The following is a 12,966-nucleotide window of genomic DNA, read 5'->3' on the forward strand; positions in this document are numbered from 1 at the left end:
TTATAGTGTGTTACACTGTATTAAAAACAAAAAAGAAAGTTAATGTAACATTCCTTGTTTATTATTGTTGTTACTTCTTTATATACTGTTTACATTCAGTCGTCTCCTGTTTACTCTTCTATCTGTTTGATTTGTTTTATTCAACCTTGTTCCTCTAATTAAATATTTTTAAAGTATTATGCTTTCTTTATTAAATGTTCTTTACTCACGTTTAAATGTTGTTGTAATTAATTACGGATATTGTTGTTGTTGTTTTTTTGCCAGCACACACATGGGCAATTTCAAGGTCACAAATTAGCCTCACATACCTGTTTTTGGGCTGTGGGAAGAAACTCAAACAACAACAACAACAACAACAACAATAATGTTGCATTAAAGACTATTTTTTTGCTTTGCTTAAATAAGACACTAAAATCAAATACAATCCCTGCAGAAACACAAATTGTACAATTTAATTTCAGCCCCACGCTTTTATACCACATTGAATTATTATGCTTGGACTGCCTTTTAAGATGGGCAGCTCAAAAACCCTTCTTAGAAGTTGTCAATAGATTGTAATAGAGTTTCCATCAAAAGATGTTCACACCATTGTTTTTGGAGTTCCATATAAAAAGAAGTTAATACAATACCAGACTCATGTATCGGTGGCATGCTATTCCAACTATACTCACCCATAAAGTTTCTAAACTTGAGTAACTTATTAAGCCTCGATTGCCTTGTTATAATGTGGAGAATAGCAAGAGGTCAAGACATCTTGTTCGGAACTGTCAATTTATAACTATTGTGTGGTTAATGTATTTGCTGGCCAAGTATTTCAAAATCCAGAGTGGAAACAGGGGAGGGGTTGCAATCAATAGAGCATTTTCCCCAAGAGAAAGTTCAAGGGTAGAAAGTTTTATGGCTTTACAAAAGCATGATTTAGTATTTATTATTGACAAATAACTGCATTCAGTATTTCAAGTTTCCTCAAATGTACATACTGGGGGATTTTATATGGGAGGGAGTCTCCATTGTGATTATTTTTTTTAATCTATAGTAAAAATAAAGAGCTTTGATGGCAAAACACAGGCTGGCGGTCCGATCACATTCTGTTAACATTAATATTCTTATGACAATATCAGAGTAGAGGGGCACCACCCTGGAGCTCCACCAGGATCTGCTTAGAAGTTGTCAAGAGGGGCCTGCAAAATTTTCAATTGAAATTAAACTCACATTTACTGAATACTGGAGATAAAGCATCATCTCAGTATTCCATTAAAAGTACATGTTTGGTGTGTGGAAATACTCCATCAGGGGTGGAGGGTTCAGCCACGGGAAACACTGCATCGCTGGAGAGAGCAAATAGATTACGAAACATCAGCTATCATGCTAATAAAGCAAAAAAATAAAATAAAATACAAATCTGAAACACTCCAGTACTTGGAGAAATGCAAGTTGCAGTATCTGTTCACAGTTTGAGGAAATGACTGACATAATGTCAGTCTTTGAAAACATGCAATGACATCTGACAGATTAGTAAAACTAGATAGACTGTAGGTTGGTGGAAAGATGTGTTACCTGGATAAAGGATTACTAATTGCTAAACTTTTTTTTTAAAAGGCATTTCCCAATGTCAGTTAATGTAAATGCTGAAAGATACAGCACATTTTTCCATGTTTGGTTTTTCACAGGATATAAATCAGTTCAGATATTTGATAGAAGAATGTTTTCAGGTATACATTTAACATTTAAAAAAGAAATAAACCTCCCACCATCTTTTTGCATTCTTGAAAACCATGATTGAATAGATACTGCAAGGACGTCTTCCTTCGATCCACCGGGAGTCAATAATTAATCATAAAGCTGTCTCTTTTTTGACAAGCGTGAAATGTATCGCCACACAAGCCACGACTGGTCCTTGTGATATATGTCACTTCCTGACTTTGCAAAGTGTTAAAAAAAAAAAAAACTACAAAGAAACCATGAAATTTTCTATTTTCAATAAAAGCAACTTTCTTTTCTAATTAATTCACAGATGGATTGCAGTATTTTAATAAGAGCAGCAGACGTGTCTCATCACCGAGACGTGTGCTGAAAGGTCTTCTAAGAAAAGCAGTTGTGGGTGACAAAGTAGCATTAGCATCAAATCTATACTGTGATGATGAACTTGCAAAATCAAACCGAAGGTTGGAGAACTCATGTGCCCAGCCTTAGCCAACATCAGCCTAAAGAGAAACACGGTGGTAGATATGACATACACCAGTTTGACTTTTTCAGGATTTATAGAAAGAGTTCGAAGTGATAATGTGATAATGTCATCATTGTATTGGTTCACCACATTTCTGATCATATGCCGTTCATATGACCTATAATAGGCACCTTAGTTTATACACTTCAGTTTAGCAGTAAATTTAATCTTGGACGACCTTGTTGCACCCCAAACGTCACAGCCAACGCAGGATAACATTAAATAAGTCAGCAGTGTGTTCACTAAACCTGGAAAATAAGAAGCACCCCTGATAATTACAGCTACATTTTACATTTACTCACAAGATGTTTGATGTGGGAGTAGATTTTGACTTAAAACTCGGCTGTGAGTGCAGTCGTGAGGTATTCCACACTGCTTTCTGCTGCTTCTTTCAGCTGGGAGCTGTTTATCTTGCGCTGTGATGGAAATCTGGACAATGCTGACATCTTGTGGTCATTTTGGGATACTACAACACGCCAATGTGTAGTTCAGGCCAGACTCGGATGACTGTAGTGACCTAAAGTGACCTCCCTTAAATCGGCCCGCCCACACACACACACACACACACACACACACACACACACACACACACACACACACACACACACACACACACACACACACACAGGGATTGAATGTAAAAAATATTTTTAAATGGAAAGCTCGGCATAGATAATTAAAGATCTCTCAATAATCTTTTTTTTTTTTGTGTTGTGCTTTCGACGTGTCCTCGTGTCGTTACGTCACTTTTTAACGGCAGTAACATGATTGACAGGAGACCTGCACCAATCAGATCCAGCCCGCCCCATCAACATTTTTTCTCCAACTACCTAAAGTAAATACGGAACTAAGTAATAAAGTATACTTATTGTGTCGTCAGCAGGTATATCCTTTCCGCACTTTTATTCAGATTGAGACAAAAACAAGTGTCGTTTTTAATCTGTATTGCCACTTCTGTTACTCGGTTACTATTTTTTTTAATATTTAAACGGTTCATAAAAAAAAACAAAAAACATAATCACAACAGATAACGAGATAATTTTCAGATTTGTACTCATTTATTTATTTTTTATTTTGTAACGGAAACGCATTTAAGATGGAGCTCCTTGCGCGCTTGTCGTGCGTAAAGTGCGCACAGCTCAGGTTGTATTTCATCTCGGTTCTCTCGACAGCAAGTCGTCAAGAAAAGGGGTAGTGCGGTAAGACCCGGAACTACTCAGGTCACTTTCATTTTTCAGTCGCTATTGGGATTTGTTGGATTACTGGACAGTTTCTTCGCGACGTTGGAAAGTCGTATGAGCGCTTTTTTTTTTTTTTTTTTACGCATGTGGGGCTTCGGGAGCGCGTGCTGCAGTTTTATAGTTTTCTTTGAGTTCTTCGTGAGGGAGGAGCACCAGTTCCGATTTGTTTCTCTCAATAGCTGATTGATTTTGTAGCCGCTCTCTAGGTTTGTGTCTGTTTGGGTGCAGAGGTGTATTGATTTGAAGCTTTTCAGACTTTCAGGTGCGCATTCCTTCAGTCATGGCGCCACACCCTGCTGTCCAGGCACTCATCGACTTCTCAGCTGGAGCTGCAGGTGAGTTCAAGTTCAGCCATAAATGACTAACTTTTATGACGAGTTAAGTGCAGAGATTTATTGAAGATGTACAACCATTCGATCGAAGTTATTGCACACAACGTAAAAAAACAAAAAAAAACAACGACAGACAAAAGACTAAAGTATGGGAAATCAACACTTGGTAATCAAATATAGATACAAAAAATATATATGTTGCATCCAGGCATGCAAATCAAAACGATTAAACATTTGTAGAATACATATACGGTACTGTTAATATGAGTGAAATGAGGAATACATGGAATGCAAATTGTGTGCCAAGTCAAACATGCACGTCACAGGATCTGCAAAGTTTTGAGTACCCAAAGAAATACTACTAAACTACAGGAAGAAATAACAGCAAAGTAGTTGAGTATTTATAATTACTTATAACAGGGAATACCAACTAGATCATATGGGATCCTGTAGAATAAAAGGCTATTGAGTGATTCAGATTTTCCTTTCAGTATAACTGCAATAATAAAATGGCTTCATATCAAGCCACCAATCGGCATAATAAACAACAAATCTTTTCACAGGACTGGATTCAGAGGTGGTGACCATCTGCCTCAGTGAGGGCTTATCCGGGGGCTTCCCTCTCCCCTCATGCAGGATTATTTTACTGTACAAGGGAAAAAGTCTGTCCCCATAACTAGAAATGACAGGCAGTGTAGACTCATCACAACAGTTATTCTGCTGTAGTGTGTAGGTCTCCTTCAGGAACTCTGGCTTCCAACCACAATCCTGATTGGTGAAATGTAACCATGACCCTTTGGGTGGAAAAAAATTAAACAAAACAATGAAATCACTAATAATAATCCTCTTGGGCGCCTTTTAGTTTGTCTCTGTGTTTCGCAGTATTTTCGACTCATTCAAACTGTGGTGCGATTTGCTCGTCACGTGGCCGTCAGGTGGCGTGGCGTGCGTCCTGTGCGGCCAGCCCTTCGACACCGCCAAGGTCAAGATGCAGACCTTCCCCGCCAAATACCGCGGCTTCGTCGATTGCTTCGTCTCAACCTCCAGACAGGTGGGAATCCGGGGCCTCTACAGAGGCGCCACCCCGGCCCTCGTCGCCAACATCAGCGAGAACTCCATCCTTTTCTTGAGCTACGGCTTCTGCCAACACCTGGTCCGCCTCGTGTCCGGGCTGGATAAAGCGGCGGAGCTCAGGTCTTCCATTTACAATTTTTGGTCTCAAATATGCTGCATATTATGTTTAACATGTTGTCGTTTTGTTAAAAACAGGCGCACACAAGACGACAATACATCTTATGAATATTATGAGCTTAAAGGAACACCAAATCTTTAGCCTTTAGCTTTGACAAGAAGCTTTGCTCGATGTGGTGGGAGTTTTTATATTCAGTCCGGCAACGTTTCAGCTTTAATGAAACAATTCGAAGATGTTTTAAATCCACACGATTCACCAGTGGCCCAGTTTAAAGCAAATGGCTCAAAAGAAAGTCAGGGAAGACCCGAAAATGAGAGGGATTTCATTCAAGGTAAGAGAAGTATAAAACATGTCTGTATGCAAGATGACATCCTGGTGACCTTGTCTTCCTGTCAACGTATCAGCAGAGTGGCAGAACGGTATTTGGACATTGCTGGAGACAAAGTAATACTGTGAAGGTTGACCATTATTATGTCGTCTGGGGTTTTCCCTGGAAATCCAACTTCACTGGTTGAAAGTAATCAAAAGAAATAAAAGCTGAATATCACTTTCAAACGGTATATTTATGTAACGTACCATCTGATTTAAAGACTCTGTGGCAACAAAGGTGAGAAATAATGGTTGGGATGTCTTTCGCACGGAAGAGAAAAATTGATTTAACCTTAATCTGCTTACTATACCGAGACTGACGAAAATCAAGAGTTCGGGGTCAACGTGTGTTGCGAAACTTTTAGGAGGAGTTTCTGCTGTCCCACTGACGGGTCACGATGGAACGTACAATCGTACAAAGGCAGAAAGTTTGACAGTTAACTGGACCTTTCTCTGCGCTCCTCCTCACCAGTGACGTCCAGAAGGCCTCTGCAGGCTCCTTCGCCTCCATCTTCTCCTCCCTGGTGTTGTGTCCCACGGAGCTGGTGAAGTGTCGGCTGCAGGCCATGCACGAAATGGAGGAATCGGGGAAGATAGCCAGAGGACAAAAAAGGTAAGTGTGAGCAGAAAACAGCCAAAGAAAATCAAATCGGCCAATTACTGGATTTCTCAGACCATTTCAAGTGACCTCGTTCACAAGATGCGGCGACGACGTCTGTTATCAGGTCGACGCGCCTGGATTTCTATCCAGCGCTCCAGTGTTTTTCCCGTGTGTCCTATCTCTGCATGCATGAAACCATCAGATTGACCCAATATCGCATACGGCACATTCTCTTAATTGTTAAAGATGTGAACATTTACAAACACTTCAATTCAAAGCTCAGGGTGTATATTAAACTCCATTGAGTGTGTGTGGGTGGATTCATACCCAGACTGCAGGTGAGGAACCACTGTCTGGTAACTGAAGGGATAAAACGACAGCAACTTTGAGTCTTGTGTCATTACCTGTGTACGTAATCCAACAATGGAGTGAAACGTGTCACCCAAACGTGCTCGGTGGGAGCGGCGTGTTGACCTCCGGCTGGTTCTCTCGGTGTCTGCAGCACCGTGTGGAGCGTCGTGAAGACGGTGCTGAAGACAAACGGTCCTCTGGGCTTCTACCAGGGTCTGACCTCCACCATGGTGCGGGAGATGCCGGGTTACTTCTGCTTCTTCGGAGGCTACGAACTCAGCCGCTCCACTTTTGCGCAGTACATGGGCACCGACAAAGACAGTATAGGTTTGCTTCTATGTTTTACTTCTACATTTCGGACGCATTATCACCCGTTCAGGATGAGACCAGTTGACTGTAGTTACTCGGCAGGTATTCTTCCACTCATGTTCAGCGGGGGATTCGGGGGAGCTTGTCTCTGGCTGGCGGTCTATCCAATAGACTGCGTGAAGTCCAGGATCCAGGTGCACTCCTTAGCAGGGAGACAAGACGGGTTTATCCAGAGCCTGGTGAGAATCCTTCGCTCTGAAGGTAGGACGTCTCAAGATACTTTTTAGAATGTTTAATGGTAGCGCTTACGTATTATTACACTCAGATTCAGTATTGGGCCATAAGGACGGACGAGAGGACAGCTTTGTATCTGGATGTTAACTCATGCATATACTATAAACTGTGTGAATACTTCTACTGTAACCAGGGTGGGACCAAAGACTGTACATATATATATATATATACATACATATATAACCAATATTGTGAAATCATCCTGCAACAAGTTCTAAAGTTTGTAAAAACATGCATAATGCAACAACTATTGGAGATAGTGGGACATTTCACTGCATTTTGCATTGTATTGATCCCAGTGTGGTTGTTTTATTGTCTCCGGCTCTGCAGGAATCACTGCTCTGTACTCCGGCCTGACCCCCACCATGATTCGCACCTTCCCAGCAAACGGGGCTCTTTTCCTGGCTTATGAGTGGAGCCGCAAACACATGATGGAGAAAGCCGGCGCTTGATGTGGATCATCTGTCCTGTCAAATGTAGAATGAGCTACTGAAACACTATCCGTATTTAGTTCCTTTATATGAGCATTAAAATGGTGTAAATGTTGGTTCCAGACTAAAACATTCCTCTATTGGTAACAACTGGAGTTCACTGTGCTGGCCACAGTGTTTTAAATACTGTTTTTTTGTTTGAATATTCAAATTTGTATTTGTTTAAACAATTTGTGAACATTTTGAGAGAGATCAATGATGTTTGCTAAATAAAAGGACAAAATTTAAGAAATGTTGGCTGGGTTTATTTGAAATACTTTGATACCTTAGACACTCTTATATTTACAGGGACATTTAGAATTACTTATCGACCTCAAACACATACTGGAGTGTGAAAAGAGGCCAGAGAATCTACAGCAAACCGATGCATTTACAGGGAGAACCTGCAAACTCACACAAAGAGCGAATGCTGAATATCACAACATTGCAGCTTCACAAGATTCAATTCATGCAAATCATTAAAAATCACCAGAAATGCTGATGTTTTAGTGTGTGTATGTATACATGTATGAATTAGTTATACAGGATGTTGTGTATTTTAGGCATTTATGATTTAGTTACATGTGTGTGTCATTTATTTAAATGTGTCCATATGTGCTAATATGTATGTAGTGGTTTATTTACATCGGCGTATATGTGTGTGTATTGATTGCATTTAATGTATTTATACAATATGTATGTTTTTAATCGATGGATTTGGTTGTATTTGTGTCATCTATTTAAATAGATGTACTTATGTTCATACAGTTGTATTTGCTAAAGTGTGTTGAATTATTTACAGATGCATAGACTCATAGATTTACCTTATGTGTGCATGGGATTATTATTACATGTGCAAGATGTATTTGTGAAATTTCAAGCATTTCACTGGAACAAAAATGTACTTATTCAGCGCGACTCACTGTGTGAACCTTCACAATAAGAGGGCACAACAACACGATAACATCTTCTAGTTGCACCGTCTCAGGTTTCGTGACCTCAATGCTGCTTATTATTAATTCATAGTCTGCGCTCTCAGATGACAAGAGGCTCCAGACCTGAACTTTAAGCTCTCTAATACAAACAAACAGCCTCTGTAGTTCACATCAACTGTGGGCAGCCACCAGGCGTGTGTGCGTGTGCGTGTGTGCGTGTGCGTGTGCGTGTGTGTGTGTGTGTACGTTCCTTAGCATCAGGGCCACAGCCCACAGGGACCAGCGACAGGTACACAAGAGCAGCGCCGCTTCACTCCTTCCATCACTGGGACGACCAGGTAATGCTCTCCACAACATCCAGCACAGCAGCGATGGTGACTCAAGGAAAACTGGAGATCAGCGAAGAGAATATCGAAGGTGAATATTATTCACGTCGTGGCTCTCGGGTGTGCAGCGTGCGTGTTTAGAACCGTTACAACACTGATCAAATAAGGAGATTATCTTATTCTTCGAGGGGAAAGTGAGCAGTAATGACAACTCTTTGTTCGGTTTTCCCGAAAGAGTTGATCTTAAAAGAACAATGTGACCTTGATTTGACCTGCTCAACAAAACTATACTCCTTTAAACTTGCTTTCTTCCTTGTTTCCCAACTTTTAATAGCACCTTTCTTTTATTCATCGATTTTCTCTTAAAGTACATATAACTTTGTTTTCCCTTTGATGCTTTTAAACCTTATGAATTGTTTCAATTATGTAAAAATATTTACATTCAAAGCACATTTTTATGGCCATGTCAACACAAAGGTTACAAAGTGAACATCGAACCTGAGCATGATGAGTAAAATCATATGCTTGAAGAAAATAGAAATAGAAGTGCTACTCTTAAAAAAAACCTAAAGTTTACTTAAATACAGTGACGAGATTATTTGTAATTGTTTACTTTTACTCGTGAGTTTAGAAAATTCACAGCATGATTCATAATATTGAGATAGGTTGAGGGGGAACAAAAATCTAAAACTCAATATAAAAAAAAAACAACCCAACAAAACAATTTGAAAGAATACCTATAATACAGTGCCAACATTTATTTGGTTTACGATTGATCTTTGCTCTATATGTACCTTATATTAGACAAGCTCTGTCTTTTTTACGATACAGTCTTTAACACATTACCCACAAGCTTGGATTCTTAAATTAGGAATTAGACTATTTCCTCCCTTCACATGACTCAGTAAGATGTTAAAGTGACGGTTGTGTAACTTTACATAACTCCGGGTAGTTACTCGACTCCGCCGAGAGAAAGATTACTCCATTAGTGACTAATGAGTAGGAAGGATCCCGTGTGATTATCTGTCCGACTGCGTCAGTGTTTTGTATCGCCCAGCAGATCACTGTCATTGTTAGATTGTGTTTATGGTAACGCCAACCGTCTGATACGTGGCAATACACTCTGGGTGTGTTCAAGACTTTCTGCTCTCTCCGCAGATAAAAACACAGGGACGCTGGGATGCATTGGTTGGCTGCTGGTCATCATTTCCCTCATCTTTGTCATAACTTTATTCCCCGTTACTTTGTTTTTGTGTGTCAAGGTAAAGTGCGTTTCCTGTTCCTGTCATGTTCAGAATCACAATCAGAAATACTTCATCAATCCCCCCGGGGGGGGGGGTGGGACTCTGGTCCCTCTTGCAGTTTATTAACGTTTTTCAAATACTTTCCCAGATTGTGAAGGAGTACGAGCGGGCCGTCATTTTCAGACTGGGCCGGATCACGGACAGGAAACCTAAAGGGCCGGGTTCGTGTGTATTTTTTATTGTTGATATTGTAGAAACGTGGGCGTATAGGAGCCAACTCTTATATGGCTGTGTGGGAAAATGGGACTAGGAATATTTGTTTTGGAGGCTGATTGTCGATCTTATTTAACATTTGTGATTTTCCAGGACTGTTTTTTGTCCTGCCTTGCACCGATACCTTCGTGAAAATTGATCTGAGAACCGTGTCCTTTGACATACCCCCACAAGAGGTGTGCATGTTCTCTATATCATCTATCCATACGCTTAAAAAAAATAAAAACACAACTAATGTGCCATATCTCTTTGCATTATAACTTTTTGTAGATTCTCACTAAAGACTCTGTGACGGTGAGTGTGGACGGCGTGGTGTACTTCCGGGTCCACTCTCCCATCTCGGCTGTGGCCAACGTGTCCAACGCTGCCTCGTCCACACGGCTGCTCGCTCAGACCACCCTGAGGAACGTACTCGGGACGAAAAATCTGGCAGAGCTGCTTTCTGACAGAGAGGGAATTTCTCTTAGCATGCAGGTGAGGAGTTAGGATGATTGCTATGATTTACAACTGGAAATTTGGAACTTTCCCATTTCTGAGTGGAGAAAATGGCTTTTTTTTTTATTCAAGAGTTTGCAGGTTCGAATCCACAGCTGTGTAGCACCACTGTGACCCTTGACCCCCGTCAGCCACCCCCCAACCGCCACATCCATAGGATTGGCCAGTGCGAGGGGGGGGAAAAAAAGTAATTTATCCAAAGGGGATAGATTATTATTAGTTTAGTTTAATGAAAACATCCTGTGGAGCTGCTATCTTTTACTGAGTGTGCAGATGAGAAGTTAGAATTACGACATGTAAAACTGGGAAATTTCTCATTTCTGAGGCCCCGTTTACACGACAACGATTACGAGGCTCTCTGCAAAACTTTCTTCACTGTTGGGGGGTTCGTTTACACGGCACCAGTGTGCAGATGCACTGTATCCGCTAAGTTTTGAATCCGGCTCCCAAGGTGGAAAGACTCTTTCACGGCCACTCATCCCTCCTGCAGAGACTGCTGGAAGCTATTTAGCCTGTCACTGTGCGTACGCAACTCTCTACCCCTCCCTTGCCCTTCTTTCACTTGTAAACAAACATGGCGACCGGCAGTGGTATGACTTGCGGTCAGTATTCTAGTTTTATCGTCCATATCAGTAGTTTTATAGTTGAGACTCACCCCTGATAGCATCCCATGCGTCACCAGTCCATGCCGGTGTCGGGTGCGTTTTCTTCTCTGCACTCGTCTGTGCGGTTTCATTACAAAATCAAGCAACAGCGCCCTTGTATGGCTCGGCATACGAACTACATTGTTGTCTCTGTCTACTGCAGCAGCGTAAACGCTCCCTTTTTTCTTTTTTTTTTTTACCGATTCAGTGTTGTCACGTGAAACGTTGTCATGTAAACAGGACCTAAAGGCTGTCAAATTTAACAAATTACATAAGAAAGGGTCTATGATGATATGAAAGGCCTTGACAATGAAAATAGTCTCTGAAAGCAGTCGAACCAGTTTAACAAAAAAATTCCGAGGAGCTTCAATCACACTGATTTCACTCGTCATGGTTTGCTGGGAAACGGGAACGTTCAGACTTTTCAGTTAGAAAAATCAAATTAGAAAGCTGTTCACAGGACCCTGGTGCCATCCCTGTTCAGGCTGCCTTTAGTCCATCATATTTGAATCTTAGCCCAAACACCAAGAGAAAAGAGATGACATTTCATCATTTTCCACAACCTGTCACTGCCGAATTTGCTTGTTCTGTTGCAAAAAACCTGGCCTAATGAAAGGATGTGGCCAAGAGGGTGCCTTAATATTACATTTAATTGTTTTCAAATCGGAGTGTTTGTTATTCTGCCGTAATGTTCCCCACAGGAGTCCCTGGACGATGCCACCGATCCGTGGGGCATCAAGGTGGAGCGCGTGGAGATCAAGGATGTGAAGCTGCCTCAGCAGCTGCAGAGAGCCATGGCGGCGGAGGCGGAGGCCAGCCGGGAGGCCAGGGCCAAAGTGAGGGAGAGCAGTTTTCAATCGGCCGAACGTCTTCTGGAGACGAGCATCAGGGCGATCAGTAAACGGGCGGCGGCTCTATGTTTCAGATCATCGCTGCGGAGGGAGAGATGAAAGCCTCCAGGGCCCTGAAAGAAGCCTCCCTGGTGATCGCCGAGGCACCCTCCGCTCTCCAGCTGCGATACATGCAGACTCTCACCACCATCGCGGCCGAGAAGAACTCCACCATCATCTTCCCTCTGCCCATCGATATTCTGCAGAATCTAATGCCGAGGAAGTGACGCATCTGAAAGCCGGTGCTCTGCCGGCGGGCAGGAGTTCAGATTATTTGCACGGAGGGTGATATTCTATCAACGCTTGAAAAGTGAAAGTGGCGTCACTTTTAGTCATGTGCTCTACTGCTGAATTGTTTTTAAAAACCTCCCTGTCAATCAGAAACAGAATTCAACATTTGTGTGAAACACAATTTCAGAGTTTGAAATTAAGCTGAAGTCAACTGAATAGGACAGAATCATCTTCTATACCAGGGATATCAAACATAAACCCGCCTGCAAGAGGCTGCCTGTCAAACTACCAAGCAAAAGCTCCCAAAAATTTAAAGAAATTAATGATTAAAAAACAAAAACTTCTTGATAGCAGACTCTCACAACACTGACCCTGAGCTGAGATTTCGGTGATGCTGCCATGAAAGCCAGAGTTTGTAAAAACGTGTGTAATTTAATAGCAATAAGAGGAGTTTTTGGACATTTCACTGCATTTTGCACCAGAAGGGTTCATTACAACTGGCTTTATGTTGAGGTTGTAGTCATTTTCAGTAGGAATTGTCA

The 12,966-nt window shown here is 41.4% G+C and overlaps 2 protein-coding genes across 3 annotated transcripts; both read left to right on the forward strand.

The window, feature by feature from the left end:
• The first annotated feature begins 3,370 nt into the window (after nt 1-3,370).
• Nucleotides 3,371-7,567, forward strand: slc25a15a (solute carrier family 25 member 15a). 2 transcript variants are annotated; one of them, XM_080513569.1, is made up of 7 exons: nt 3,371-3,426; nt 3,723-3,803; nt 4,736-4,994; nt 5,834-5,974; nt 6,465-6,640; nt 6,725-6,883; nt 7,247-7,567. In XM_080513569.1, the coding sequence occupies exons 2-7, from the start codon at nt 3,749-3,751 to the stop codon at nt 7,366-7,368; spliced, it is 912 nt and encodes a 303-aa protein (XP_080369695.1). In that variant the 5' UTR covers nt 3,371-3,426; nt 3,723-3,748; the 3' UTR covers nt 7,369-7,567. The 2 variants fall into 2 exon arrangements, with proteins under 2 accessions (XP_080369695.1, XP_080369694.1); XM_080513568.1 differs by lacking the exon at nt 3,371-3,426 and having other exon boundaries at nt 3,547-3,803.
• Nucleotides 7,568-8,662: 1,095 nt separating this feature from the next.
• Nucleotides 8,663-12,420, forward strand: LOC308140005 (stomatin-like; the record flags this gene model as incomplete). The annotated part of the gene is made up of 7 exons (XM_080509641.1): nt 8,663-8,738; nt 9,806-9,909; nt 10,040-10,112; nt 10,258-10,340; nt 10,435-10,638; nt 12,005-12,139; nt 12,229-12,420. 7 exons carry the CDS (start codon nt 8,663-8,665, stop codon nt 12,418-12,420), a joined length of 867 nt encoding a protein of 288 aa, XP_080365767.1.
• Between the last annotated feature and the right edge of the window lie 546 nt (nt 12,421-12,966).

Source organism: Blennius ocellaris, assembly GCF_963422515.1.
Source record: "Blennius ocellaris genome assembly, chromosome: 2".
NCBI lineage: Eukaryota > Metazoa > Chordata > Actinopteri > Blenniiformes > Blenniidae > Blennius > Blennius ocellaris.

Excerpts from the sequence above, each read along its gene's own strand:
- slc25a15a (XM_080513569.1), top strand. The coding sequence starts at position 3,749 with ATGGCGCCACACCCTGCTGTCCAGGCACTCATCGACTTCTCAGCTGGA. Across the intron at positions 5,975-6,464 it reads ATAGCCAGAGGACAAAAAAG|CACCGTGTGGAGCGTCGTGA; the intron begins GTAAGTGTGAGC and ends CGGTGTCTGCAG. Across the intron at positions 6,884-7,246 it reads GAGAATCCTTCGCTCTGAAG|GAATCACTGCTCTGTACTCC; the intron begins GTAGGACGTCTC and ends CCGGCTCTGCAG.